This window comes from Pituophis catenifer, unplaced genomic scaffold (assembly GCF_029215685.1).
Source record: "Pituophis catenifer annectens isolate HBS135680 unplaced genomic scaffold, rPitCat1.0.hap2 SCAF_4, whole genome shotgun sequence".
Taxonomy (NCBI): Eukaryota; Metazoa; Chordata; class Lepidosauria; order Squamata; family Colubridae; genus Pituophis; species Pituophis catenifer.
This window is the reverse complement of record NW_027256884.1, coordinates 131,306,643-131,333,672: the sequence shown is the minus strand read 5'-3', so window position 1 is coordinate 131,333,672 and position 27,030 is coordinate 131,306,643. Positions and strand designations below refer to the sequence as shown.

The 27,030-nt window shown below is 50.3% G+C and overlaps 1 protein-coding gene across 1 annotated transcript; it reads left to right on the top strand.

Moving 5' to 3' along the window:
- The first annotated feature begins 53 nt into the window (after positions 1 to 53).
- RNF121 (ring finger protein 121) lies at positions 54 to 15,480 on the top strand. The gene is made up of 9 exons (XM_070944142.1): positions 54 to 114; positions 3,829 to 3,866; positions 4,612 to 4,753; positions 6,049 to 6,203; positions 8,264 to 8,371; positions 8,978 to 9,098; positions 9,926 to 10,059; positions 12,382 to 12,483; positions 13,621 to 15,480. Exons 1-9 carry the CDS (start codon positions 58 to 60, stop codon positions 13,739 to 13,741), a joined length of 978 nt encoding a protein of 325 aa, XP_070800243.1. The 5' UTR covers positions 54 to 57; the 3' UTR covers positions 13,742 to 15,480.
- The last annotated feature ends 11,550 nt before the right edge of the window (positions 15,481 to 27,030 follow it).

Here is a 27,030-nt window from a genome sequence, read left to right as displayed (position 1 = left end):
GAGGGCGGTGATTGGTGGGCGTCGGCGGAAGCGAGTTGGCGGTGAGGCGGGGGCAAGATGGCGGTGGTGGAAGTGGAGGTGGTGGGGGCGCCGCTGGAGCCCGGCGCCGACGAGGTGAGTTGCCGGCGGGAGTCGGGCGGGGAGGGGAGGGGAGAGAGGAGGAGGAAGGATGGTCCCCTTTCCCCAACAGCCCTGCGAGGCAGGCCTCTCGCCGATCCCGGTCTCTTCACAGCTGGCTAGAGCCTCCAGCGCCAGGGACAGTCTACCTGAGCCAGCAAACGAGCGACTCTGGGGGCCTCTCTCTTAAACAGGCCCCCGTATCCAGGCCAAGCACCCCCGGAAAAGGCCTTCGGCGTCTCTTGAGCCAGTTGTCCCCCTGATGGCTGCTCCAAATCAGGACCTCCTGGGCTCTTGTGGCGGGGAGTCCCACAGGCCCTTGAAACTGCCAAGGGCCTACTGCAGTGTTTCTCGAGGTTGACAGCTGGCATGGGGATGGAGTTCAGCTTCCGAGCCTTCCCCAGCCACCACCGCTCTCCCAAACCTAACCTCCTGGGCTCTGGTGGCAGGGAGTCCCCCAGTCCCTGCCAAGGGATGAAGCTACCAGGTGTCTATTGTAGTGTCTCTCCAGCTTGAAGAGGGCTGGACTTCGACTCCCAGAATTCCCCAGACAGCAAAGCTGTCCAAATTAGGACTGCCTGGACTCTTGTGGCGGGGAGTTCCACAGTCCCTGCCGAGGGTCTACTGCAGGGTGTCCCGAGCTTTGACAGCTTGGAGAGGGCTGGACTTCAACTCCCAGAATTCCCCAGAAAAGTAGCTGGGGAATTCTGGGAGTTGGAGTCCAGCCCATTTCAAGCTGTCAAAGCTCGGGAAACCCTGTCCTTGTAGGATTCTCACTGGGTACCTCCCGCCTGTGCTGCCAGTCCTTCCTCTGCTCCCACGCTTCAGTTCCTTTCCCAGCCTGACCTGAAGCTATAATTGGAGCAGGAGCTGAAGAAAGAATGCTGACGGTCGTAACCCTGGTTCTCCTTTCTGGCTTTCCAGGGGCTCCTTCCCTTCCCTTCCCTTCCCTTCCCTTCCCTTCCCTTCCTCAGCCACCTAGAATCGCCCGGCAGGCCGATGGGCAGCCTAGAAATCGAATCCCAAATTTTACAAAATGGAAAATTCCCCTGGCGCTTCCCGTTGGGTCCCCAAAGCTGATGGAAGGTGACATTCCTTCTCTTTTTAAAAGAAGCCAGAGGGATGACAGAGTCTGAGCAAGTCTTAGTATCGGGGTGCGTTTATCAGCCATGCTGTTTGCAAATTTAGGTAGCCCTCGACTTACGGCCACAATTGAGCCCCAAATTTTGGTTGTTAGACAGTTGTTCATTGAGTTTTGCCCCCTTTTAATGATGTTTTTTGCTACAGTCTCCTGCTTGAAGGGGGGTGGGGGTTGGTCTAGAAGACCTCCAAGGTCCTTCCTACCCTTATTTCCAAACACCTGTGCAAACTCTTGGTCTGTTAGGTGGAGAAAATGTTGAAAGCCAATTATTGTGCGGCAACAATTGTGAGGGTTCTTTCCAGCCTCTTAAGAGGAGGAGAAGCCGTTCCCCTCCGATCAACCCTCCAATGGCTGAGCTGTGCTTTACACGCCTTTGTAACCTCTGTGACTCACCGACACTCGGCCCTCCTCTCCTGTTAAGAGGGTGCGGGTGACATCCTCCACCTGGCAATGGCAGCCCCCTTAGGGACGCAAAACAGTTTCTTACAACAGAATTATAGAATAACACTCTTGGAAGGGACCTTGGAGGTCCTCTAGTCCAGCCCCCTGCTCAAGCAGGAGAGCTTACACCATTTCAGACAAACGGCTGTCCGATCTCTTCTTAAAAACCTCCAGTGAGAGCAAAGGAGGTTTTAATTCGCTGTGTCCCAGCTAAAAGAAGGGTTGAGTAGCTTTTGTGAATAAAACTTGAATTTGTGATCCGTGATGTGCACATGTAGGAGTCTTGCTCCTTCCTCCTGTGCTGGCAACAACCTTTGCACTACGTTTAGCCAGCTGTTTGGAATATAGTTCGGCTGCAGGGCTAGGCAGGTGTTGCTGGGCTTATCGCTGAGTAGGTGAAGTTGCAGGTGACAAGTACCTCTTGTTCCTTTCCTCGGGGAAACCTTTGGACCGCCAGTTTTCAACTTCTGCAAGGGCTTCTTTTTTTTCCAGTTTGACCTGGGGACATGCTAACAAACTTTCTGCAAGGCACTCAGTGCTCCGTGACCCTGGTGGTTTTCTTACAGATGCTTCATTACTCAGCTAGGTGACATCATCAGTGCTGGAAAGGAGGGGGGTTGCAGGCTGAGAGAGGAGGAGGAGGAGATTTGGGGGGTCCTTGATGCTTTCCGCACTTGGTTATTTTCTTGCAGACGTCTCATGACCCAACAAGGGAACATCTTCAGCACTGAGGGAGGTGAACTAGTTGGATCACGAAACTTCCACAAGAAAACCTCCAAGTTCAGAGGGCACCAAGAACTCCACAGTCGTCGTTGTTGTTGTTGTTGTCCTCCCTCTCCACAAATCCCATCATCCCCTTCTAACACTGATGAAGTTATCTAGTTGGGTCATGAAATGTTTGCAAAAAAAAAACCCCACTAAGCTCAGAGAACACTCACAAAACTCAGTTTGTTAGCAAGTCCCCAGTTCCATTCCCCACCATCCAAGTCAGAGCTGAAGAAGCTTCTTGGGTGAGAAGCAAAACGTCTTCAAAGAAAAAACGAGGACGTCCAGTTGCCTCCTGAAAAAGCACCTTTGGGACAACCATGACCTGGAGGACTGAGAATAATCTCTACGGATCCCCAGTTCAAACTGAAAAAAACAATTATTGCAGGAGTTGGAAACCCCAGAGAGAAATATAAGCTATCTTCTCGGTCCCAAAGAATTCCCTGCCCCCTTTCCAACCCAGCATCCCTCTCTCTCACACCTGCCCGTACTTGCCATTCGTGTGCTGTTGTAGCTGTCACAAATTGGGGAGTGGGGAGGAAGCCCTGGCAGCTCCCGTAGTTTTCAAGGGGGAGAGTGCAGCAGAGACGTGTCTGGTGCCACAACATGTTTCATAAAAGATGCTGCTGTGCTAAAGGGGAGCCCATTTATTCCAGATGTGAACGGTTGGCCCTCCAACAGTGTGAGGGACACTAAAGGCCATTCGGTCCGTGATCCTGGACCTCTACCTGCTGACCACCTGCTCCGTCTTTCAACTGTATGTTAGGATAGTTGTAAACTTCCCCCCCCCCACCTGTTGGTCAGCCCATCACCCTCTACAGAACAGGCGAGCATCTCTGGCCTTCGAGCGAAACGCTGACCGGTCTCCTCCAGAGGCGAAGGTGGCCTGCCGAGGGCCTTGGTGGCTCAGCGGCTTCCACCTTCCCTTGCGCTAGGCCTGCTATCCAGGGGCAAAAAAAGCAAAAGGCCTCTGGGCCTGGGGAAAAGGAGAGCCGGCTGGCCGGTGGTCCCTGCGGAGGCCAGGAATGCCACGTCACAATGAGGGTGGAATGTCTGCCCTTGGGAAGTTCTCGGATCTGAAGGGATTTAAAGATTGCTCAGGGGAGAGCCAGAGCATGCTCTCGGAGTTGCTGTGATGGCTACCCTGCAGGTGAACGAAGTTCACAGCTATTCTAAAATCCACAGCACCCCATTAAGCCCCCCAACCCCCCCAGGGGAGGTTCTGGGCTGATCTTGTTCTGTGGCTATGACCCTGGTGGTTTCTGAATCCTGGCGGACCCAAAGGCAGCTCTGGGAGATCCCCTTGGCTGAGACAGCAAGACCTTCTCCCTCGGGTGCAAACTGCTCTCTCTTGTTCTTTGCAGGTTGACCTCTCGCACCTGGACCCGGATGAGAGATGGAGGTGAGTGCAAGGCTGCCTGGCTACCTTCAGGACACCTGTCTTGGTGGGCAGCCGCCAGCTGTGGGGAAGCAGAGGGGGCAGGGAGCTCATCTTGCAAGACGCACCTCCAGCACGCTGCTGATATGTCTCTGTTTACTTATGGGGCTAGGATAGATGGCCTTGTGGGTGCCCCCACTCTGTACTGGGGCTGCACTATTCAGCCTGTGGATTCTCAGGTTGGAAGGGCTGCCTTTCATTCCCTGTTTTCTGGGCTCAAGGAAGATTGGCTGATGTTGTTTGCTTCCCAGAGTTTCTTTCTTTCTTCCTTCCTTCCTTCCTTCCTTCCTTCCTTCCTTCCTTCCTTCCTTCCTTCTCTCTCTCTCTTTTTCTCTCTTTCTAAACTGTCCTTCTCCTTCAGAGAGGGACTCTGGGTAGTGTGCAATATAATCAACACGTAAAGTATAAAATTAGCACTAAAGCATTAAAATTAATTTCAGATTTTTTAAAAATTAAAATAAAATTGCGTTGTCCCATCACACACTCTCCACTTGAGTGGTTCTGACTCTGTCTTTGTGCTCCCGAGGCGGCCTGGTGTCTTTAGAAACCTGTGTGTGTGTGTGTGTGTGTGTGTGTGTGTGTGCGCGTGTGTGTGCGTGTGCGTGCTACGCAGCCAGACTGAACGGGTTGCCAGCTGCATTGGGAAGACTTGTGAGCTGGCAGGTGCTGCTGTTGTGCGAGAGGCTGACCCGCCTGGCTCTCGTTTCAGGATCGAGCATGCCCGGATGCACGCCAAACACCGGGGCCACGAGGCCATGCACGCCGAGATGGTCCTCATCTTGATTGCCACGTTGGTCGTCGCCCAGCTGCTCCTGGTACAGTGGAAACAGAGGCACCCTCGCTCCTACAATGTAAGGCCGCTCCTTCAGGGTTGAACTGGGGGCTCCTGGGGGCTCTCTGAACTGGGTGGTTTTCCTGCAGACGTTTCATGACCCAACTAGGGAACCTCATCAGTGCTAGGAGGGACAGGAGCTGCAAAGAGGCGGAGGAGAAGAGTGGGGTCCTTGGTGCTCTCTGAGCTTGGCTGTTTTCTTGCAGACGTTTCATGACCCAACTAGGGAACATCATCAGGGCTAGAAGGAGGTGGGGTTTATGGAGGAGGAGGAGGATGACTGTGGGGTCCTTGGTGCTCTCTGCAAGCAAAGTATCCGAATATAAACCGAGAGCAAATCCCCTTCCCTTCTAGCACTGATGATGTTCCCTAGTTGGGTCATGAAACGTCTGCAGGAAAACTACCGGACTTAGAAAGCACCAAGGACCCCACAGTCCCCCCCCTCTTCCTCCTCCTCTTCCTCCGTGAAACGTCTGCGAGGAAACCACCCAGGTCCAAGAGCCCCAGGGACCTCACAGCCTAAAACTCTCTGCCTAGAATGCTCCCACTTGGATTCTTGCTGAATTTAACCCCTGGCCTAAATAGTAAGTCTTAAAAACCGTTCCAGTGGTCTGCCAGCTGCTGGCAACGGTTAACTTCCAGCTCCTCTGCTAGGATTCTTTAAGGATTGTCTGAACGCTTCTGGGATGGACACAGGGTGGATTTGATTTAAATCGAGTTGATTTAAATGACAATTGAAATCATGATTTAAATCACTAGTAAAAAGGCTTGATTTAAATCAACTCGATTTAAATCATAATTTTTAAAGAGCAACTGTCATCTCTGCTACTCCTTTGACCCACCGTTGACTCACCGACAGTCCCAGTGTTGCAGAATATACAGCCTCCTGCTACATAACTAAGCTCCGTTTCATGCAGAATAAACTAAATTATTTATGTATCTTAAATAGAAAACTATCTTACGATGGATTTTTACCCCAAAAGTTTTTTATTAAAATAAATTTAGGTAAATTGAGGACCCAGTTTGTGGGGGCAATAAGGTGACTTTGTATAAATATACAAAAGTATGAAGGCTATTGCTTAATGCAGTGTAAGACGCCCTGAGTCTCCAGAGAAGGGCGGCATATAAATTTTTTTCAAAAAAATCGATAAAAATCAAAAAAATCCGATTTAAATAAAAAAAATCGGATTTTTTTGATTTTTTAAAAAAAATCATTGATTTTTATCCATCCTGGATGGACACCTGTCGAGATGCAGCCCCTCGGGGAGGCTTCAAGCTGGCCCTCCCCTAACCCTCCCCTCCCTCTCATTGCAGATGGTGACCCTCTTCCAGATGTGGGTCGTCCCCCTCTACTTCACCGTGAAGCTGCATTGGTGGCGGTTCCTGGGCATCTGGATTTTCTTCTCGGCCATCACGGCTTTCGTTACCTTCCGAGCCACCCGGAAGCCCCTTGTCCAGACCACCCCCAGGTGAGCCGGGGGAGGAAGGCCGCCCATCTCCTGCAGGGGGCGCTTTCCTGTTTGGACTCCTTGGGGGGGGGCAGAGGTCTTGGGACGCCGGTGAGGCCGGGGTCTCCTGCAAACAGAGACGGTGGCATCGGAGCATTTGTTCTCTACTTCGGAGTGTTTTAATTACGCTCCTTGGCCAGCTGCCCACCCAGAGTCCATTAAAAAGTGGCTAAATGATTAACGTGCTAACGCAGAGTTTCTCAACCTTGGTAGCTTGAAGATGGGTGGACTTCAACTCCCAGAATCCCCCAGCCAGCGTTGCTGGCTGGGGGATTCTGGGAGTTGAAGTCCACCCATCTTCAAGCTTCCAAGGTTGAGAAACACTGTGCTAATGGAATACAGGTAATCCTCGACGTATGAACACAATGGAGCCCAAAATTTCCGTTGCAAAGCAAGACAGTTTTTCAGTGAGTTTTGCTCCATTTTACGACCTCTCCTGCCACGGCTGTTAAGTGAAACACCCCAGTTGTTGTTCGTGACCCGGTTGTTAAGTGAATCTGGCTTCCCCATTGACTTTGCTTCTCAGGAGGTCGCAAAAGGAAATCACGTGACCCCGGGACTCTGCGACCGTCGTAAATGTGAACCATATCGTAAATATTTGCAAGGCATCTGAATTTTGATCGCGTGACCAGGAGGAGGATGCAACGGTGGTTAAGTGTGAAAAACGGTCATAAGTCACTTTTTAAAGTGGTGTGGTAACTTTGAACGGTCACTAAACGAATGGTTGTAAGTCGAGGACTCCCTGTAACGCGGACGGAGTCCCTGAAAGAGCTCCGTTGGTGGGTTTTCCTTCTGCCGGTGTCGGGGAAGAGCGGAGGCAGTGGTTTGCTCAGGGACTTGACTGGTCTCCCCTGTGGCCCTTTGAGGGGTGGGGTGCAAAGACAGAGGGCCACATTGCAGGACCCACAGGCAGCCGTGTCTGTGCAAAAGCAGGTAGTCCTCAAGGTACAGCCATTCGCCTAGCGACCCTTTGAAGTTACCACAGCACTGGAAAAAGGGACTTGTGATTGGTTCTCGCACTTCATGACAGCCGTAGCATCCCCAAAGTCACATGATCAAAATTGGGGGGCTTGGCCACTGGCCTGTCTTTACGGCCACTTCCCAGGGTCCTCTGATGGCCACTTGTGACCTCCCCAGGCAAAGTCATTGCGGAGGGGGAGCCAGATTTCGCTCAGTGACCATGGGGTTCACTTATCCGTGGCCAGAAAAATTGGTGGGGATTCACTTAACCGTCTGGCTTACCGACAGGAATTCTCTTCCCAATTGTGGTGGTAACTCCAGGACTGCCTGTATGAGAAACTCTCCAGTCAGCGAAATCTACAGTTCGTTTATACAGTTAGTCCTCGACTTACAACAGTTTGTTTAGTGTCTGTTCGAAGTTACAACGGCACTGGAAAAAGTGACTGAGGACCACGTTTCCCACTTATGGCCCATGGTCACCTCATCAAAATTCAGACGCTTGACCACTGGTTTCATATTTATGACGGCCCCAGTGTCCCGTGATCCCCTTTTGTGACCTCCTGATAAAGTTAACGGGGAGGACAGATTCACTTAACAGCCGTCCCTGTAACTTAACCAGCGCAGGGATTCACTTACCAACTATGGCAAGAAAAGTCATAAAATAAGGCAAAACTCACTTAACAACTGTCTCGCTTAGCAGCAGAAATCTTGGGCTCAGTTGTGGTCATAAGTTGAGGACTGCCTGTACGTTTATGTCATCACATTTGAAGGCTGCTTAAGATCCTGAAGTTTACCTTGTTTAGGGCTGACTTTGAATGCCTTCCTCTGGCTGGGCAGTTTCCAGTTGGGTTAATATTTTTTTGTAGCTGGCCAGTGGCAAATGATGCGCTTTCCTTTTCACGGGGTATTTATCCCCCTTTTCTGGGATACCTTTGGCTTCCGGCCGCTGCCATGCATTGGTTTGAAAGAGGAGAGGAGGGTGGCATTTCCATCTGCAGAGGCAGGAAGTCCTGGTTGATAGCTCTGAGGCTGGCGTCTCTTTGTTCTCCTCCTACAACTAGATTGGTCTACAAGTGGTTCCTCCTCATATACAAAATCAGCTACGCCACAGGCATCGTGGGCTACATGGCTGTCATGTTCACCCTCTTTGGACTTAATTTATTATTCAGGTGAGAAAAATCCACCTCTCCCTCTCTCTCTCTCTCTCTCTCTCTCTCTCTCTCTCTCTCTCTCTCTCTCTCTCACACATACACACACCTGTAGTTCACAGGTGAAAATGGTGGGGCAGGGGGAGGAGGAGGAGGACGGTGGGGTCCTTGGTGCTCTCAGAGCTTGGTGGTTTTCTTGAATGAAACAGACGTTTCATTACCAAACTAAGTAACATTATCAGTCCTAGAGAGGAGGGGTATTGGTGGAGAGGAGGACGGTGGGGTCCTTGGTGGTTTTCCTGCAGAGGTTTTGTTACCCAAAGTAGGTGACATCATCAGTGCTAGCGCTAATTTAATCATCATACTTTGCACCATGAACAATTGGGGGCCGTCTAGAGGACTCCTGAGCCCCAAAGGGCAGCTCGGGCAAAGCAGGGATTCTTGGAGCCAAATAGCCTGAGCTCCAGGCAGGGCTTCTTAAGAGTCCTGGGTTCGAAGCCTCCCTAGCCCCAGCTTGAAGGCTGCACTCCCAGCTCAGGCGTCGAGGTCTGCCTGCCTGGGGCAGGGTCTTCTCCGTGGCTGCCACGGAGGTTTCTGAAATCTCTCTCCCCCCCCACCCCGTGGCAGAATTAAACCAGAAGACGGCATGGATTTTGGGATCTCGCTCCTGTTCTATGGCCTCTACTACGGAGTCCTGGAACGGGACTTTGCGGAAATGTGTGCGGATTACATGGCCTCCACCATCGGGGTAAGACCCTCAAAGGGGGAGGTGGCTCTGGGCTGGGCTGGGGCTTGTTTGAGGAAGAGGGAGGGGTGGGGAGGGGGCTTGGCCTTCCCTGCCCCTTGAGACCCTCCCTCCCCTGTGCTCTGCCTGCCTTTTCCCCAGCCACGGCTCCCCTCCTCCCCCTCGGCCTTTTTGGCCCACACTGCCCTCACTCCAGATGTGCTTGGCCTGGGAACAGCTGTGGAGGGTGGGCCACCTTGGTGTCAAATGACCATCTGCAGTGGCTTCCTTCAACCACAGACTCAGTCAACAGTCTCAAGCTTGGCCCCTTTAAGACTTCGACTCCCAGAATTCCCCAGAAGATAGGGAGAAGGGAGGTGAAAGGAGGGATGGAAAAAAGGAAGGAGGGAAAGAAGGGAGAGAAGGAAGGAAGGATAGAAAGTGTGAGGGAGGAAGTAAAGAAAAACGGAAGCAAGGAAGGAAAAGAAAGAAAGAGAAAGAAAGAAAGAAAGAAAGAAGAAAGAAAGAAAGAAAGAAAGAAAGAAAGAAAGAAAGAAAGAAAGAAAGAAAGAAAGAAAGAAAGAAAGAAAGAAAGAAAGAAAGAAAGAAAAAGTCTGCTGGGTGAAGAAGTTGGGAGTTGTAGTCCACCTGTCTTCAAGTGGGCGAGGTTGAGAAGCTGATCTAAGGAGCGCAGAGGGACTTTGGCCCCTAGGTGGCGCTCTAGCTCTTCCTCCTTTCCCGTGGGGGGCCTTTGGGTGGGTGGGGCAGTGCCTGAAGGGCGGTGGCTCCTGGGCCCCGCAGTCCCTTGGGGGGAGCTGAGCCCCCCCTCAGCCTGGCTCTCCCCGGGGCAGTTCTACAGCGCCTGCGGGATGCCCACCAAGCACCTCTCGGACAGCGTCTGTGCCGTCTGCGGGCAGCAGATCTTCGTGGACGTCAACGAGGAAGGGATCATCGAGAACACCTACCGGCTCTCCTGCAACCACGTGTATCCTTCCACGGATGGGGGGGTCTCGTGGCAGGAGGGAGGGGGGAGCAGCTTCCAGGGGCTGCGGTACACACTCCCCCACACGCACACAGGCATCCCTGTGGTCACGTGATCGAGATTGGGGCCCTCGGCAACTGACTCACACTTACGATGGTTGCTGTGTCCCTGGGGTCACGTGATCCTCTTTTGCGACCTTCTGACAAGCAAAGTCCATGGGGGAAGCCAGATTCACTTAACCACCGCCTTGCTATCTTAACAAGTTAAGTGATTCGCTTAACAACAGTGGCAAGGAAGGTCATAAAATGGGTCAAAACTCGCTTAACAACCGTCTTGCTTAGCAACAGAAATTTTGGAAGCCGCAACGGTCATAAGTGAAAAACCGGCCCTGCGTCCCTTTTTCCAGTGTCACTTCGAATGGTCACTAAGTGAACAGTTATAAGTCGAGGACTGCCTGTGAACCCACTGACCAGCCTTCAGAGGTTGGGTCACTCAGGCACGGGGGCCCCCCAAGCACCCCTCAAATGCCACCCAAGGGGCTCCTCCCGAGTCCAGCTCTTGCCCCTCCCCCCTCCTGCCCCACAGCTGCTGGCCGAGCGTGGAGGGCCCTGCAGGGAAGGCCCATATGGGGGGGGGAGGGGCTTTTTCCCTTGAGCGAGTCTCTCCCTCCGGGGCAGGCTGGTCCGTGTGCACAATCACGGTATCCCCTCGGCTTCCCTTGCGTGACACACGTGTGGGGAGGACCAGGGCTTGTGGGAACTTTCCCGGGGCCGTAAGGGGAAGCCACAGGGCCATGACTCAGCCCCCCCACCCCACCCCCCGGGCTTTCCCCTGACTCATCCCCCCCACCCCCCAAAGGGACACCCCAGGCAGCCCAAGAAGACCAGGACGGAAACAACAATGATCCTAAGGAGGAGCCAGAGGACGGAGAGTCCTCAAGTTACGGCCACAGTCGAGTCCAAAACTTCTGCTGCCAAGTGAAACGTTTGTTGAGTGACATTTTTGCCCCGTTTTACAACTTTTCATGCCACCGTTGTTAAGTGAATCACTGCAGTTGTTAAGTTAGTAACATGGTCATTAAGTGAATCCGGCTGCCCCGCTGAACGTGGCTTGTCCGAAGGGGGTCACGTGACCGTGGGGGGATGCTGCCACCGTCGTAAGTCCATGCCAGTTGCTGAGCCTCCGACTTTGGATCCGGGGACCCTGCAACGGTTGGAGATGTGAAAAGCGGTCAGGCGTCACTTTTTTCAGTGCCGTTGTAACTTCAAACGGCCACTAAAGGAGCCGTTATAAGTCAAGGACTCCCTTGTTGTCCATGCTCTGGGCTGGGCCTGGGCTGGTGCTCCCTGATTTGGGCCCTCCCCCTGGGCTGACCTGTAACCCCCAGATGCCCGGAGAGCATGGGACTTGTAGTCCCCCAGCCTGGCCTCTTGAGGGGCGAGCAAAGCGCTGGGGTTGGGTGGAGGGGAGGGTCCCCTCCGTGCCCTGGAAGCCCCACCTGTGCTGCTGGGGGCCAGCCTGGGTCCTGGAGGGAGGGGCCCCTGAGTGGGGAAGGGGAGAGACGGCCTGGATTCCTTGGAGCCTCCGAAGGAGCCGCTGAGAGGGGAGCAGGGCCTGGCCTCCTCCTTCCTCCCACGCGGCTCTTTGGTCATGGCTGCAATGCACAGCCCTGTGGTGATTCAGGGGCCTGTGGCAGAGCAGTCACAGCCCACGTGGGCAGCTCACTTCCAGGGCGCCTCCTCCTCCTCCTCCTCCTCCTCTTCCTCGTGGGGATCAAACCTCCTTTGGGATCCTGAGCTGGAGGACTGTTTGGGTCTGGCTGGAACTGCTCACCCAGTCAGGATGCCTCCACAGTGGGGGGGGGGGGGCAGGATGTTGGATTGGGCCAAAGCCTTCGTTCACTTCATCGTTAATGATGGGGGTCTCTGGGTTTAGTTGTTTCCGGGCAGACATTTCATGACCCAACTAGGCAACGTCATCAGCGCTAGAAGGGATGGAGGAGGACTGTGGGGTCAACTAGGAAACATCAGGGCTAACAATAAGGATCATAGCACTGATGGTCTTCCATAGTTGGGTCATGAAAGCCAAGCTCAGAGAGCACCAAGGACCTCCCAGTTCTCCTCCTCCTCCTCCTCCTCTCCACAACCCTCCCTTCCCTCCCTCCCTCCCTCGCAGCCCTGATGATGTTCCCTAGTTGGGGACTGAGACGTCTGCAAGGAAAGAGCCCCGCTCAGAGGGCACTAAGGACTCCCCCTGGGCTTCTTTTCTATCGACTTCTGGATCCTGTCCACCCTCCGTTTGCTCCTTGACCCTCCGCCCGCCCAGCTTTCACGAGTTCTGCATCCGGGGCTGGTGCATTGTGGGGAAGAAACAGACCTGCCCGTACTGCAAGGAGAAAGTGGACCTCAAGCGGATGTTCAGCAATCCGTATCCTTCCTCTCTCGCCATTGGAACACCCGCCCACCCCCGGCTCCCCCAGAGGGCTGGACTAGATGCTCTGGGTGCCCCTCCCAACCCGTATTCTCTCTCTTGCTGGCACCAGATGCCTGCCCCCCAAGAGTCTCCACTCAAATCGTTTCCAGGCGGTGCGCTCAGTGTTTTCCCATAGCCCTGCAGGCCCGTCTCTCACCCGGGGTGGACAAATGACCACGGTCGAAGGTAGATTGCTCTGACCCATTGATGTGGGGCCTTGAATCCTAGGCTACAGAGGCAGAGGGTGGGATGGTGGCCTGTTGACCCCACGTTAGCCTGGTGGCTTCCCTTGGCCTTTTACCCCACCCCCCACCCACCCCTGGGCCACATCTGGCCCCTTGGCTGTCCCTGTCCGTCCCGTGGGGGCTGCTTTCATTTTGAAGCTGTCTCGTAATTTCTTTTTTCCCAATTGACCTATTGGCATACAAGGGTGGCCATGCACCTTCAGCCCTCCGGAAGGGTCCCGTGGCCCCTTGGGGAAATGAACTGCCCACCCCATCTAAGGCGTGGTGGCTCAGTGGCTTAAACCAGGAGTCCCCAACCCCCAGGGCCGCAGCCCAACACCGGGCCTTGCGCCCTTTGGAAGCAGGCCGCAGAAGTGGCGGCTGAGCACGCACACATCCCCACTTGTGCAAGCAGCAGCCGAGCGTGTGTGCATTCACTCCCACTTGCATGACCAGCAGGTGCGTGCGCCCACTGCTCGTGCAGAACCTCCCCTCTATCCCCCCCCCTCCCACCGAAAAACCGGAAAGGAAGAGGTCTATCCTTGGGTGGTTTGAGTCCTCCTGCCACTGCGTGATGGGGCGAGTTCCCATCACTGGCCTCGGCTCCTGCCAACCTAGCAGTTCAAAAGCATCTTACTTGCAAGTAGATAAATAGGCAGCCCTTTGGTGAGGAGATAACATGTTCCCGTGTTTTGCTGCACACTCTGCGCTGTGGTCATGCTGGCCACGTGACCACCGAACATCTTCCGACAACACCGGCTCAACGGCCTTGAAACGGAGGGCCTGAAAGTCACCTACAAGGAGCGAGAGAAACCCGCAGGGACTATTTTACCTTTTATTTTTACTCGGCCTTAACTCCGCCTTGCAGCTGGGAGAGGCCGCACGTGATGTACGGACAGCTGCTGGACTGGCTGCGCTACCTGGTGGCGTGGCAGCCGGTCATCATCGGACTGGTGCAAGGGATTAACTATATCCTGGGGCTGGAGTAGCCCCCCATCCCCCGGTTCCTGCCCCAGAGCCAGAACGCCCTGGGGAGCCGGGCTCTCGAGCCGCCCGGCCCAGGACGCCTTGGGAGCCCCAGGAGAAGTGTCCTCGGTCACTTTACCTCTCAGGACCGTGGCCTCCGGCCCAGTGCTGCTGCGCCACAACCCCAGACGGACTCTGCGCACGAGGAGCACCCCCGAGGCCGGCTTCTGCTGCTTGCAGGATGGGAGGGAGGAGGTCTCCCTCTTTCCTTTTTCCTTTTTTTTTTTAGCAAGAAAAAATTATTTTAACAAGCCTATCGAAACATCTTTTTATTCCTGATGCAAAAGGAAATGGATGTTTCCCTCTGGCATCGCCCCTTTGGGCCAGGCCTGCCCCCGCCCCCTCCCCTTGGTCGCTTCTGGAGGAGGTCGAGAGGGGCTCCTGCCCTGTTCCCCAGCCCCATCATCCCCAGCCAGCCCAGGGGGTTCCCATCCTCTGTCGACCAAACCCCGAGTCTGGGTTTCCTCCGTTTCTCCTGCCCCCTCGGGCCTTCAGCAGGAGGGGCCCCAGCCTGAATTTTGGGGAAGAGGCTCCTCTGCCTTCTGCACTCTCCCCTCTAAATGTCTCTTGTGAATGGTTCCTAGTCAAATCCGGGACTTTTCTTGCCTGCCCGTTAGACCGATCGAGCTTTGGAAGTAGCAGCTCAAAAACGTGGTCAGCCGTTGTCTTTCTCTCCCCTAAACAAGCCAACCTGCCAGATTGAGGGGTTCGGGGGGCATCGGATCCTCTCCTCTCCCTCCACTTCGCCCGGGAGGAAGCAACACCATGCCACGTTCATCCCAACGTCGCTGAGAAGTCCTGCTCAATCCAAGGATTGCTGGGTGGCCTCCCATCCTCACCACTGTCTGGTTATTTTGGGGGCTTGGCGTGGCAGCGTTCGGTTTAACGAACAGCGGTGTTAATGCGGGGAAGGAGAATAAAGCCAGGAGCTGCTTTGGCGCATTTTAACTCCAGGAGATCGGTGGAAACGGGCAGGGGGCAGGTGGCCCTTGACCCAGGAAGAGAGGAAGTCGCTCTCATCTCCTGGGACCCCCACCCAACCCTCGCACCTGGGTCTGTATCGGGAGGTGGGCATTGCGTAGAGCTCCTTTCTCTTAGCCCCAGATGAGAGGAGGCGAGATGCTTAGTTGGGCAGATGCCCTTCTGCACAGGGGCTCCCAGACCCCTTGCGAGGGGATGACCTCACCCTGTCAAGGACAGGCTCCAGGGTCTCCAGAAGGTTGCTCCCCACCACCACCTATGCAGCGGCCGAAATACCGGGTGCCTCCACAGGGGACGGGGGTTCAGTTGTGGGGTGCATCTCTCTGGCTCGCCACCCACAGGACAAGGGCCAGGCTGTGTCTCTGCCACTTTGTGGCTCTCGCTTTCCTGGGCATCAGCCCGTAGGGGAAGCTTTGCAGCCGGTCACAGCCTCTCCCTGATCCCGACAAATAGGGGGGTGATGGGCTTCCCTGGATCACCAGGAAAGGGGTCCAGATGCAGAGCTCTCTCCAGCAAGGGGAGGAAGCTGGGACGGTTGGGGGGGGGTCATTCCTAACCATGGTTGGCATCCTTCCAGATGTGTCCAGTACACACACACACACACGCAGCCTGGCCCCCCTGTGCAACCTACTGCCAACGGGGAACTTTCTTGTAGACAAATCCTTAAAAACTCAAAAGAATGCAGATGGATTTTTTTCTCTCCCCCCCCCCCTTTTGAAACAACGTGTAATAAATTCTGCTAAATTGCTTTTTCCTTTTGTTTTTGCAACTGGCCTGGAGATCATTGTTGCTTTGGAAATTTTTGTTTTCTTTGATTTCCCAAGCCACTCGACTCAGCCAAGGCTTAGGAAAATCAAAGGAGAGAACGGAAAGAGGCAGCGACTCTGTCTTAGGAGCAAAAAACATCTATGTGCAAATCCATTTGGGAGGATTTCCAGAAGAAACGTTTGGGGTCTTTATAGGCCTCGGCTGGGATTTTTGCAAAGAGGCTGGATTTAAATAGATTTCCATTTAAATAGATTTTTATTAAATGTTTCTCAATGTCAGCCACTTTAAGCTGCGTGGTCCTCAACTCCCAGAATTCCCCAGCCAGGAAGAGGGATGGCTGGCTCCAGGCGTCTTAAAGCGGCTGACATTGAGAAAACACAAGTTTAGCCCATCTTGGCAGACTCTGCAGAGAGATTTCCTATTTTGCCAGCTCCCAAAGCCGAGTTTATTGGGTTTAAATTCCTCTTCATTTGAGGCAGTCGCTATCCCGGCCTGCAGTGCTGATCATTTCCGTTACTCAAAATAGCACCACTTCTATTAACAGAAGATGACGCCGGCCAATTTGGGGGAACCCCCGCGGGTGTGGAAGAGCTAAAGGTTGAAGGAAACAAAGGCAGGCTCTTAGGGTCTTCTGTGAGAAGCCCCCATGGCGGGGGTGGGGGGTGTCCCAGTGGTGAACATAGGGGAGAAGGAAGGGGGACCTGGAGAGCTTTTGGGGGGGAGGGCAATTTTGATTGCCAGATCTCTCTTGCCAAAAAAAAACCAACATGAAAATTAAAATTGCCTTTGTGTTTCAACAGTCCTTTTTAGACCCTTAGCCTGATCCTTCTGCCTGAACCATATATTGGAACGGTTTCTTTCTTTCCTTCCTTCCGTTCTTTCTTTCTTTCCTTTCTCTCTTTTTTCTTTCTCTCCTTTTTCTTTCCTTTCTATTTCTTTTCTCTCTCTCTCTCTTTCGAAATAGAAATAGAACAGTTGGAAGGGACATTGGAAGTCATCTAGTCCAACCCCCTGCTGAGGCAGGAAACCCTGTACCATTTCAGACAGATGGTTGTCCAATCTCTTCTTAAAATCTTCCAGTGGTGGAGCATTCAAACAACTGGAGGCAAGCACTGGTGAATTGTCCTCCCTGGCAGGAAATTTCTCCTTCATTCCAGGTTGCTTTTCTCCTGGATTAGTTTCCACCTGTTGCTTCTTGTCCTGTGGCTATTATGCGAATCTGGCTTCCACATTGATTTTGCTGGTCATAAAAGGGGATCACATGACCCCAGGACACCGCAACCGTCATAAGTATGAGCCAGTTGTCCTGCTTGGGGGGAGGGGTTGGGCTTTGGAGAATTCTTTTCCTTCCTTCCTTTTTCTTGTAAACCTCGACTTATAACAGTTCATTTAGTGACCGAAATTACAACAGCATTGAAACAGGGACTTTGGGCCATTTTTCACACAACGGTTGCCACGTCCTCGTGGTCATGGGATCCAAATTCAGACGCTTGGCAACTGGATCATACTTACGACGGTTGCGGTGTCCTGGGGTCATGTGATCCCCTTTTACAACCACCAAAGTCAATGGGGAAGCCAGATTCGCTTAACAGCCATGTGACTAACTTAACAATTCCCTTAACAACTGTGGCAAGAAAGGTCATAAAATGGGGCACAACTCAAGCAACCGCCTTGTTTAGCAACAAATTTTGGGCTCCATTGTGGTTGTAAGTTGAGGACTACCTGTATCTTACAGAGTTTTTTTTTTTTCCCCCCCCAGTTTTTGTGCTTTAATTACTCTGGAGAGAAAAGTTGTGGAACAGGATTGTCTACATTTTATAGAGCAATACTTCACTTGCTGCATTTTAAACATTGACCCAGATTAACACACGGATTCCCAGTGGAAGAATTTGGGACTTTGCAAGGAATCCTTGGAAGCCGTCATCTTTTTTCCGTTTATGGGGAAAAAAGAGAAAATTTTGTCCATTTTTGGCACTTTGTCCTGAAGTTGTTATTCCTACAGGTAGCCCTCAAATTAGGACCACAATTTTGGTCCCTAAGCAACGTGGTTGTTAAGAGTCATCACATAACCCGACTCGATGTTGTTACCATTTCACCATGGCAGTTAAACGAATCAGCCGGACGTTAAGTCAATCCAGCTGTTGCAATTGATGTTATCCTGAACTGGTTGGGAATATTGCAAACCACAATCAGATTACTGCAAGATACGGCAGTCGGTTGTAAATGCCTAAACTGCAACCATGTGACCATGTGGGTGATGAAACGGTCGTAAGTGCGAGGACAGGTCATAACTCACTTTTTCTGAGGCCATTGTAACTTAAACCATTGTTAAACGGTCACAAGTTGAGGACCTCCTGTACAAACTTCCTGTCCGATGAGCCTCCCAACAAGGAACAGAGCCAGGCAGCTTTCTCCTCTTTTCTTTAGTCTTAGGGCCACAATCCACGTGTAGCTGTTCTATGGAGATCTCAGCCAAAATTGTGTCTCCCAGGAGGCAGCCTGCTCCCGTTTTGAGTTCCGACATCTCCATTCTAGTGGCAGCATCGGGGTTGGGACTGGCTGGGAGTTGTAGTCCCGGAAGGCGCCTGTCTGGGGGCCTCAAATCCTCTCTGCCTGTTTGCACACGATGAGGATTGGCTCACTCCTCTCCATGGGCCGTTTCAGGAAAAGCACTGATTCCCAAACTTCCCATTGTAGTGGCACCTTCCTCTACTGAAAATGCGCCCCTAGAGCTAACCACTAGGCCTCTTGAAGGCAGAGAGCACGCCTGCTTTTCTAATACGGTTGGGAGTGTCTGCTGTGCCCCCCCCTCCCTCCCTCTCGGCTCCCGAAGAAGGAGAAGGAAGAGGCGGAGGCTCCGGGCAGGGAGGCTGGGCGCCTTCTGAAGTGGTGGAAGCAGGACGTCTGGCACGATGGAGACAGGCAGGGGGTGGCAAGGAGTTTATGCACACCTGTCTTTGTGTTCATACGCGCACAGAGAGCAATAAACTCAGGGTGTTTATAGACATACATAAATAGGGAGGGAGGGAAGGACAGATGGGATGGATGGATGGATGGACGGACGGACGGGATGGATGAATGGAGAGATGGGTGGATGGATGGATGGATGAACTGATGGATGGACGGATGCTCTCCTCAGCCCATAAACTCCATAACCAAATCATAAAAAGGCAGCCAAGCCTGGCTTTCCTTGCCTCCCAGAGCCACGGGGCAGAGGGCTCCTTCCCAAACAGCCCCAAAGGAAATAAGGACCAGAAACTTCATCCAAGAAGCTTCTTCGGTTCTGACTGAAGGGTGGAGGATGGAAGGATTTATGCTCCTTGCAGTCCTCTGGTCGTTAGTGCTCTTTCTGAGAGTCCTTGAGGCCTCTTGCCCTCAGGGTCACCTGAATATTGCCAATTGGTGTGGAGCCTTCTTGGAACTGCTGAAAGGACAGAACAGTTAGAACTGAAGAAGCTTCTTGGATGAGAAGCAAAATGTTTTCAAGAAACCCCCCCCCCCAAGAAAATCCAGCTGTCTTCTGGAAAAAACACCATTGGGACAACGATGACCTGGAGGATTGAGAAACTCCTTAGACATCTACCAAGAAAATGTTTGGTGGGAAAACCACAAGGGAAGGGAAGGGCTGTTTGCTACGCACAATCAGCAGATGGACAGCGTGGCTGATTATTGACACGCGCTGGAAGTGCGTTACGAGCAGTCAAGGCAACCAGCACTATTTATTTTTAATGTTAGTGGTTTGAACTTTAAGAGGATGAATTGGGTGGACTGTTTGTGTGGAGTGAATGTGTTTCCGCTCTAGAAAATAACAACTCAAGTGGGCCGGAACATGTGAATATGACTTCTCCAAAACTGAGTGAATGACAACACACAAACACACACACAACCATGCGATGAGCTGTTATGAAACTGAAACCGTCTGTGGTGCCTGGCTCAACCAAGCGAAAGGAATTCCCAGCTGAGAAGGAAAAGTCAGGAAGAGGTCAAGGCAGAACCTCCATTCAGGACCCTCCCCTCCCGGATTGCCCCCAGGCTGCTCCAAAGGGCCAACAACAGGCTCCCAATTGCCAGAGCATTGATGGTCTCTGTTCTGGTGGTACTTCTCAGAAAAGATACGGTAGGCATGGCTTACTCTAGGAAAGAGAAGTCAGAAGAACAGAATTGGAAGGGACCTCAGAGGTCTTCTAATCCAACCCCCTGCCCAGGCAGGAGACCCCAGACCATTTCAGACTAATGGCTATCCAATCTCTTCTTAAAAACCTTCAGCACCCACCACTTCTGGAAGGCAAGCCATTCCACTGATTAATCGTTCTGTTAATTTCTCCTTAGGTCCAGGTTGCTTCTCTGCTTGATCAGTTTCCATCAGCTGCCTTCTGGTGCATTGGAGAATAAACTGACCCCCTCTTCTTTGTGGCTGCCCCCCCCCAAGATTGGAAGACTGCTATCATGTCCGTCTTTTCCTTAAATTAGACACACCCAGTTCCTGCCGGGCTTATTTCTAGATGTTTATTTCTACCTGCTGGTTTATGGCCGATGTGCTTGAGTGGTAGGCTTCCAGAAATACTCTTGCGTTTTTGGTCTTGGTTTGGCCTAGGCCCTAAGATGTTCTCAGTTCCCCAGTTGGAGGCATGGTTGACTCTGTCCACAGGTTGTGCAATCAAGGGGTTTTCATTATGTCTCCTAACCGCCAGTTGGTCTTCATAAATTAGAGCATGAAATGCCTGCAAGAAAACCACCAACCTGCCCAAAGGCGCAAAAATTTTGGAATTTACTAAAGAACCGGCGGGAAGAAATTTTGTCAACCAATGTTTCTTACTGGGAATTATAGAAAGAAAATATAAGAAAGATACAAATTATTTATTAATGCATATACTCACAGCGGCACAAATAGCCTTCGCTCAAAAATGGAAAGAGAAAGATATTCCAACTGAAGAGGAAATATTACTGAAAATCTTTAACTGCACAGAAATGGACAGAGTTTTTTCCTTGCGTTCACTTTGGAACTCAAGGATAAAGGCGAAACTAAGTTCTACAAAATCTGGGAACAATTTTATGATTGGATAGATAACAAGAGGGTAGCCAAGACAAATGTATAGTGTCAGAACAAAAATATAGATGTTATTATAGATAAATGTATAAGAGATAAATAAATATACAGAAATAAGGGAAAAAGTATTAATATATCACATTATGTTTAAATAATGAACAAAGCTAAAGAACTATATGTTTATATGAGTACTAATATTATTGTAAAGTGACAGAAAATGTTTGGAACCAGTGATGTCATATCTATTTTTTAATTTTGTATTATTAATAAAAAACTTTAAAAAAAAGAAAACCACCAAGCTCAGAGAGCACCCCACCGTCCTCCTCCTTTCTGCCCATGGTTGTAAGTGAATCGCTGTGGTTATTAAGTGAGTAACATGGTTGTAAAGTGAATCTGGCTTCCCCATTGACTTCACTTGTCTGAAGGTCGCAAAAGGGGATGACGTGGCCCCCGGGGACACTGCAACCGTCAGAAGTACCTGCCAGTTGCTAAGGCTCTGAATTTTAATCACGTGACCGCAAGGGTGCTGCAATGGTCATAAGTGTGAAAAACGGGGCCTGTGTAACTTCAAACAGTCCCACCTCTCACGGATGGTTGAATTGGGCTCTCTTGAGCATCGCAATGGGCTGGACTAGATGACCTTTGGGTCCCTTTCAACTCTATGATTCAGCGATACCCAGAACAGCTTCGATCCATCAGTTTGTTGGAGGAAATGTCCATCTGGGTTCAGTTCCGAGTAGGGAGAAAGACACTGGAAACATGGTGGCTGATCAGAAAGATGGTTTTTAATGCTGGACAGGACCACGTGGTTTGAGGTCCTGGGCAAAAAAAGCACATGGGTGAGAGAGATTTAAACCCTCTGTTGGGCTTTGAATTTGAGCTTGTATTCTGATTGGTTGTCAGACTTCCATGGGGCCATGCAGGGGTAACTTTGTAGGTTGTCTTTTGAGTCCCAGGCTTGGTTGAGCCTTGCTGGGTGATGTAATCTCCCCAAGTGCCATGTGGTGAGTGCTGTTGTTAGATGGGTAGAGGGCTAATCCTACCTTTGTTGGATTTTGGATGAGGGCATTTGCTTATGAATAGAGCTAGCTATCTCTTTATCTCTTAAGTGCTGACATCTGCTGTGGGCTATTGAGAATGATGGGGGCTATTAAGAGTGTATCTGCTTCCTGTCTAAAAAAACATATTTCTCCATTTCTCATCCAGGGAAATATAATATTCTGCCATTTTAATATTTCCTAGAATATTTCATTTTCCTAGGAGAGGGATGTGGGTTAACTTCCTACAGGTTCTTAGAACAGAGCGAGATTTACGCAGATGATCTGTTTTCTTCTCACTTTCCTTTTAAGCTTAAGAAAGGGCTTATTTAAGAAGAAGTTGAGTAAGCAAAAAACCTCGGTCTGATCTGAGCAGAAATTAATTGACTCAAAAAGAAGAATGATTTGCACCTCTCTTCTCACTATGCTAATACGAAACATTCTCGGAATGAGTGAACATTTATTGTCATCCGTTGGCTTTCTATGGGCATATTAAAGAGAGAATTAATTTTAAAAGAAGACTAAGGTAACTGGAAAAAAACATCAGCAGTCAGAGCCTCACAAAAAAAATGTGGGTTTATTTGACCTTTGCAGCACATGTTAGTGTCATAAAAGCCTGCTGAGCAAATCTCTAGATCATGTTTTCCATGACCTCAATCTCATCAATGGTATTTCTTGTAAGCCACCCAGTGTCTCGTGAGAGTGAGGTGAGCAGCATATAAATTTAATAAAAGTAATAAATAAATAGCTAATATTTGTAGCTCAGACTTGGAACTCTCTGAGCTGGGTGGTTTCCTTGCAGACATTTCATGACCCAACTAGGTAAACTCATCAATGCTACGGTATCATTAAGGAGCCTTGGTGGCGCAGTGGCTAAAGTACTGTTAAAATAAAGCCAGCTGCCTGCAATTACTGCGAGTTCAAATCTCACCAGGCTCAAGGTTGACTCAGCCTTCCATCCTTTCGAGGTAGGTAAAATGAGGACCCGGATTGTGGGGGCAATAAGCTGACTTTGTGTAAAAAGAACACCACTTGGAGGGGGGCGAAAGCCCTACTAAGCAGGTATATACAAAAAGTATGAAGGCTATTAACGCATTGTAAGCCGCCCTGAGTCTCCGGACCAATAAATAAATAAATAAATAAATAAATAATCATCATTAGCGCTGATAATGTTCTCTAGTTGGGTAATAAAACATTTGCAAGAAAACTACCAAGCTCAGAGAGCACCTAGGACAAATAAATAAGAATCCTGAGACCCTAGAAGGTGTGCAGAGATGAGCCACAAAGATGAGAAGGGGTCTGAAGGCTAAACCAGGTGATGAACAGTAGAGGGAGCTGGGTATGTTTAGCCTAATGAAGGGAAGGCTTAGGGGGTGACATGAAAGCATCTTCCAATTTTGGAGGGGCTGCCCCAAAGAAGAGGGAGTCAAGCTATTCTCCAAAGCACCCGAAGGCAGGACAAGAAGCAACGGATGGAAACTCATCCAGGAGAGAAGCAACCTGGAACTAAGGAGAAACTTCTTAGCAGTGAGAACAATTAACCAGTGGAACAGCTTGCCACCAGAAGTTGTGGGTGCCCCATCACTGGAAGTTTTGAAGAACAGACCCGGACAGCCATTTGTCCAGGATGTAATAAGGTCATCTGCATCAGGCAACGGTGGTCACTAGTTGACCTCAAAGATCCCTTCTCCTGCCGGGGTGACTCAGTCCTGCCTTCTCCCTGTTTGAGCCATTTCTGAAACGAAAAGCAGAAGAAAGACTGGTGTTTTTCCTGAAAAGAGAAATCCGATCACTTTGGAAAATACAAATAACTAATTCCTGGAAAGAAAGCAGCACCTTCTGTTGAAGCAACTGGCCCATCAGCAGGAAACAGATCCCTCTAACTGAGAACCCAAGAAATCATAGAGACTCCCTTGGCAAACCTTCTCTACCTGAAGATCCGAGCTGCAAATATCTGCTGACACTCTCTTGACTGCCACTTTGTGGTCATCTGGAGTTTGGCAGCCCGGCAATGCCAGTTCTACACCAAATCATAATAACTGGGGTCCATCAGAAGCAGGGGTCTCCACCCTTGGCCACTTTAAGACTTGTGGACTTCAACTCCCAGAGTTCCCCAGCTTTGCTGGCTGAGGAACTCTGGGAGTTGCACAAGTCTTAAAGTGGCCAAGGCTGGAGACCCCTGATCAGAAGGACGAAATGACATCTTTTATGTGCCCAGAGCAAAACAAAACATGTTTATACCATTCAAAGTCACAGTGGCACTGGAAAAAAAATGATTTACTGCCAATCCTCACACTTACGACGACTGGAACCTCCTCGTGGCCACGTGATCAAAATTTAGGCGCTTGGCAATGACATGTATTTGGGACAGTTGTAGGATCCTGGGGTCACGTGACCTCCCTCTGTGACCTTCCCAGCCGGTTTCCGACAAGCAAAGTCAAGGGAGGGAGCTGGAGTTGTTTAATGACCATGTGATTCACTTAACAACCATGGCAGGAAGGGTGATAAAATCAGGCCTGATTCACTTAACAGCTGTACTGCTTAGCAATGGAACTTTAGGGCTTCTTGTGTTTGTAAGTGAAAGAACAACTGTAATTCAATAGAAAATGGGCTAATTCAGCCTCTGGCTTCAGCTCCCGCCCCTCGGAAATGGGTGGGTGGGATGCCCCTGCTCCGAGAACAATAACCTCCTCTTTCTTTTGTCCTGGGGAGAGAATTGGCACTTACAGCCTGGTGGGGAGGACGCAGGGAAGAGGAAGGCACCTGCAAAAACAGAGCTCAGGGGAATCAGGATCGGAATCAGAATAGAGCTGGAAGGGACTTTGGAGGTCTTCTAGTCCAGCCCCCTGCTCGAGCAGGAGACTCTATCCCATTTCAGACAAGTGACTGTTAAAAACCTCCAGTGATGGAGCACCCACAACTTTCTTGTGGCAAGCCATTCCATTGGTTAATTGTTCTCACTGTCAGGAAATTTCTGCTTAGTTCCAGGTTGCTTCTCTCCTTGATTAGCTTCCATCCGTTGCTTCTTGCCCTACCTTCTCAGGGGCTTTGGTATATAACTTAGCCCTTGTCTTCTTTGGGGCAGCCCCTCAAATATCGGAAGACTGCTACCCTGTCCCCACTAGTCCTCCTTTTCTCTAGACTGGCCGTGCCCAGTTCCTGCCACTGTTCTTGAAAGGTCTTTGTCTCCAGGCCTTTAATCATCTTAGTTGCTCTTCTCTGCACTTTCTCCAAAGTCTCAACATTTTTTCTGTAATGTGGCGACCAAAACTGGAGGCTGCGAGGAGGTGAGAGGAGGAGGAGGAGGAGGAGGAGGAGGAGGAGGAGGTGTCCTCTTGGAGCCCTTCCACCTTCATTTCTCCAGGTGCAAATCCAGCTGGCAGACTTTCCCCTCCAGTTTCTGGCAACGGGCGCCTTTCCCGAAACGCACGTGGGTCTTGTTTCCTTTGGCCTTGCAGACGTTGGTGTTTCCCATCTACCTGGCAGGAGGCCTGAAGGCCGGGAATTCAGTCCCTTTAATCCAAACCGTGACACACGCTCCACCAAGGAAGTGAACAGGACGGAGCGCAGGGCTGTTTTCCCGTCAGGGCTGATGAGCTGCGACGGTGCGTGACGTGAATCAGACCGGAGCGTAATTGCACGGAGCGTAATTCCGTGAACTGGGGGTTGTTTCCATGTTGGGACACTGGGAGGACAAAGGGAGGGCCCTGAGCTGGTTCTCATCCTGTGCATTGCCTCAAAGAGGGCTAGAAACCCACTCAGTGGCAGCCTTTGAGTTGGGGGGAAGGGTATTTGGGCTGCTGGGTCAAGTGTACGCCCTTCACCCAGACCCCTTTGCTAAATTGTCCTCCCTCTCAGGAAGTTTCTCCTCAATTCCAGGTTGCTTCTCTCCTTGATGAGTTTCCATCTGTTGCTTCTTCTCCTGCTTTCATGCGCTTTGGAGAATATCTTGACTTCCTCTTCTATGGGGCAGCTCCTCAAATATTGGAAGACTGCTATCCTGTCACTCCAAATCCTTCTTTTCACCAGACTGGCCATGCCCAGTTCCTGCAGCTGCTCTTCCTGTGTTTGAGCCTCCAGTGCCCTAATCATCCTGGTTGCTCTTCTCTGCACTTCTTCTACAGTCTCCACACCTTTTTTTATCTGTGCTGACCAGAACTAGACACCGGATTCTAGGAAATCTGAGGAGCCCTCTTTCCCCAATGGGATTGACCCACCCCACTTCTGTTGGCAAAAGGGTCTATCCCAGACCCCACCCGCCAAGGATCTTCGGCTGGTGGGGTCCAGGCCTTTTTCTGCCACAGCCCCGACCTCTGGAACGTCTTGCCCCCCCCCCCAAGGTTAGGTCCTCTTTCAGCCTTCAGGAAAAGCCTTAAAACCTGACTCAGCTGACTGGCCGGCACAGGAAGAGCTGCTGGCTGGAGGTGGTGGGTGCACTAACAGAGAAGGCACCTCCCCCTCCTCTCTCCTCCAAAGTCATGGGTTTTTTTTTAACTTTGCTTTAATTTTAATCCATTTTTATATTGATAATCGTTGTATGTTTGTTTTTTCTTAACATAAGTTTCTCCGAGGTGCTGGAAGCATTAGATGAACAGCATTTAAATTAGAGAGGTAGATAAATTGATAGATAGATTGATAGATAGATGGATGGATGATAGATATAGATATAGATAAGTAGATAATAGACAGTAGATAAATAGATAGATAGATAGATAGATAGATAGATAGATAGATAGATAGATAGATAGATAGATGATAGATGATAGATAGATAGATAGATAGATAGATGATAGATAATAGACAGTAGATAGATAATAGATACATAAATGATAGATAGATAGATGATAGAGATAGATAGATAATAAGTAGATAATACAGTAGATGGATGGATGGATGGATGATAGATAGATAGATAGATAGATAGATAGATAGATAGATAGATAGAAGATAGATAATAGACAGTAGACAGATAATTTCACTGCCCTGAGTCCTTCGGGAGTAGGGAGGTATATAAATTTAATAAAACAAAATAAATAAATAAAATAAATAATAGATACATAAATGATAGATAGATAGATAGATAGATAGATAGATAGATAGATAGAGATAATAGACAGTAGACAGATAATAGATACGTAAATGATAGATAGGTAGATAGAGATAGATAGATAGATAGATAGATAATAAGTAGATAATACAGTAGATAGATAGATATAGATAGATAGATAATAAGTAGATAATACAGTAGATAGATAGATAGATAGATAGATAGATAGATAGATAGATAGATAGATGGATGGATGGATGGATGGATGGATGGATGGATGGATGATAGATAGATAGATAGATAGATAGATAGATAGATAGATAGATGGATAGATGGATGGATGGATGGATGATAGATAGATAGATAGATAGA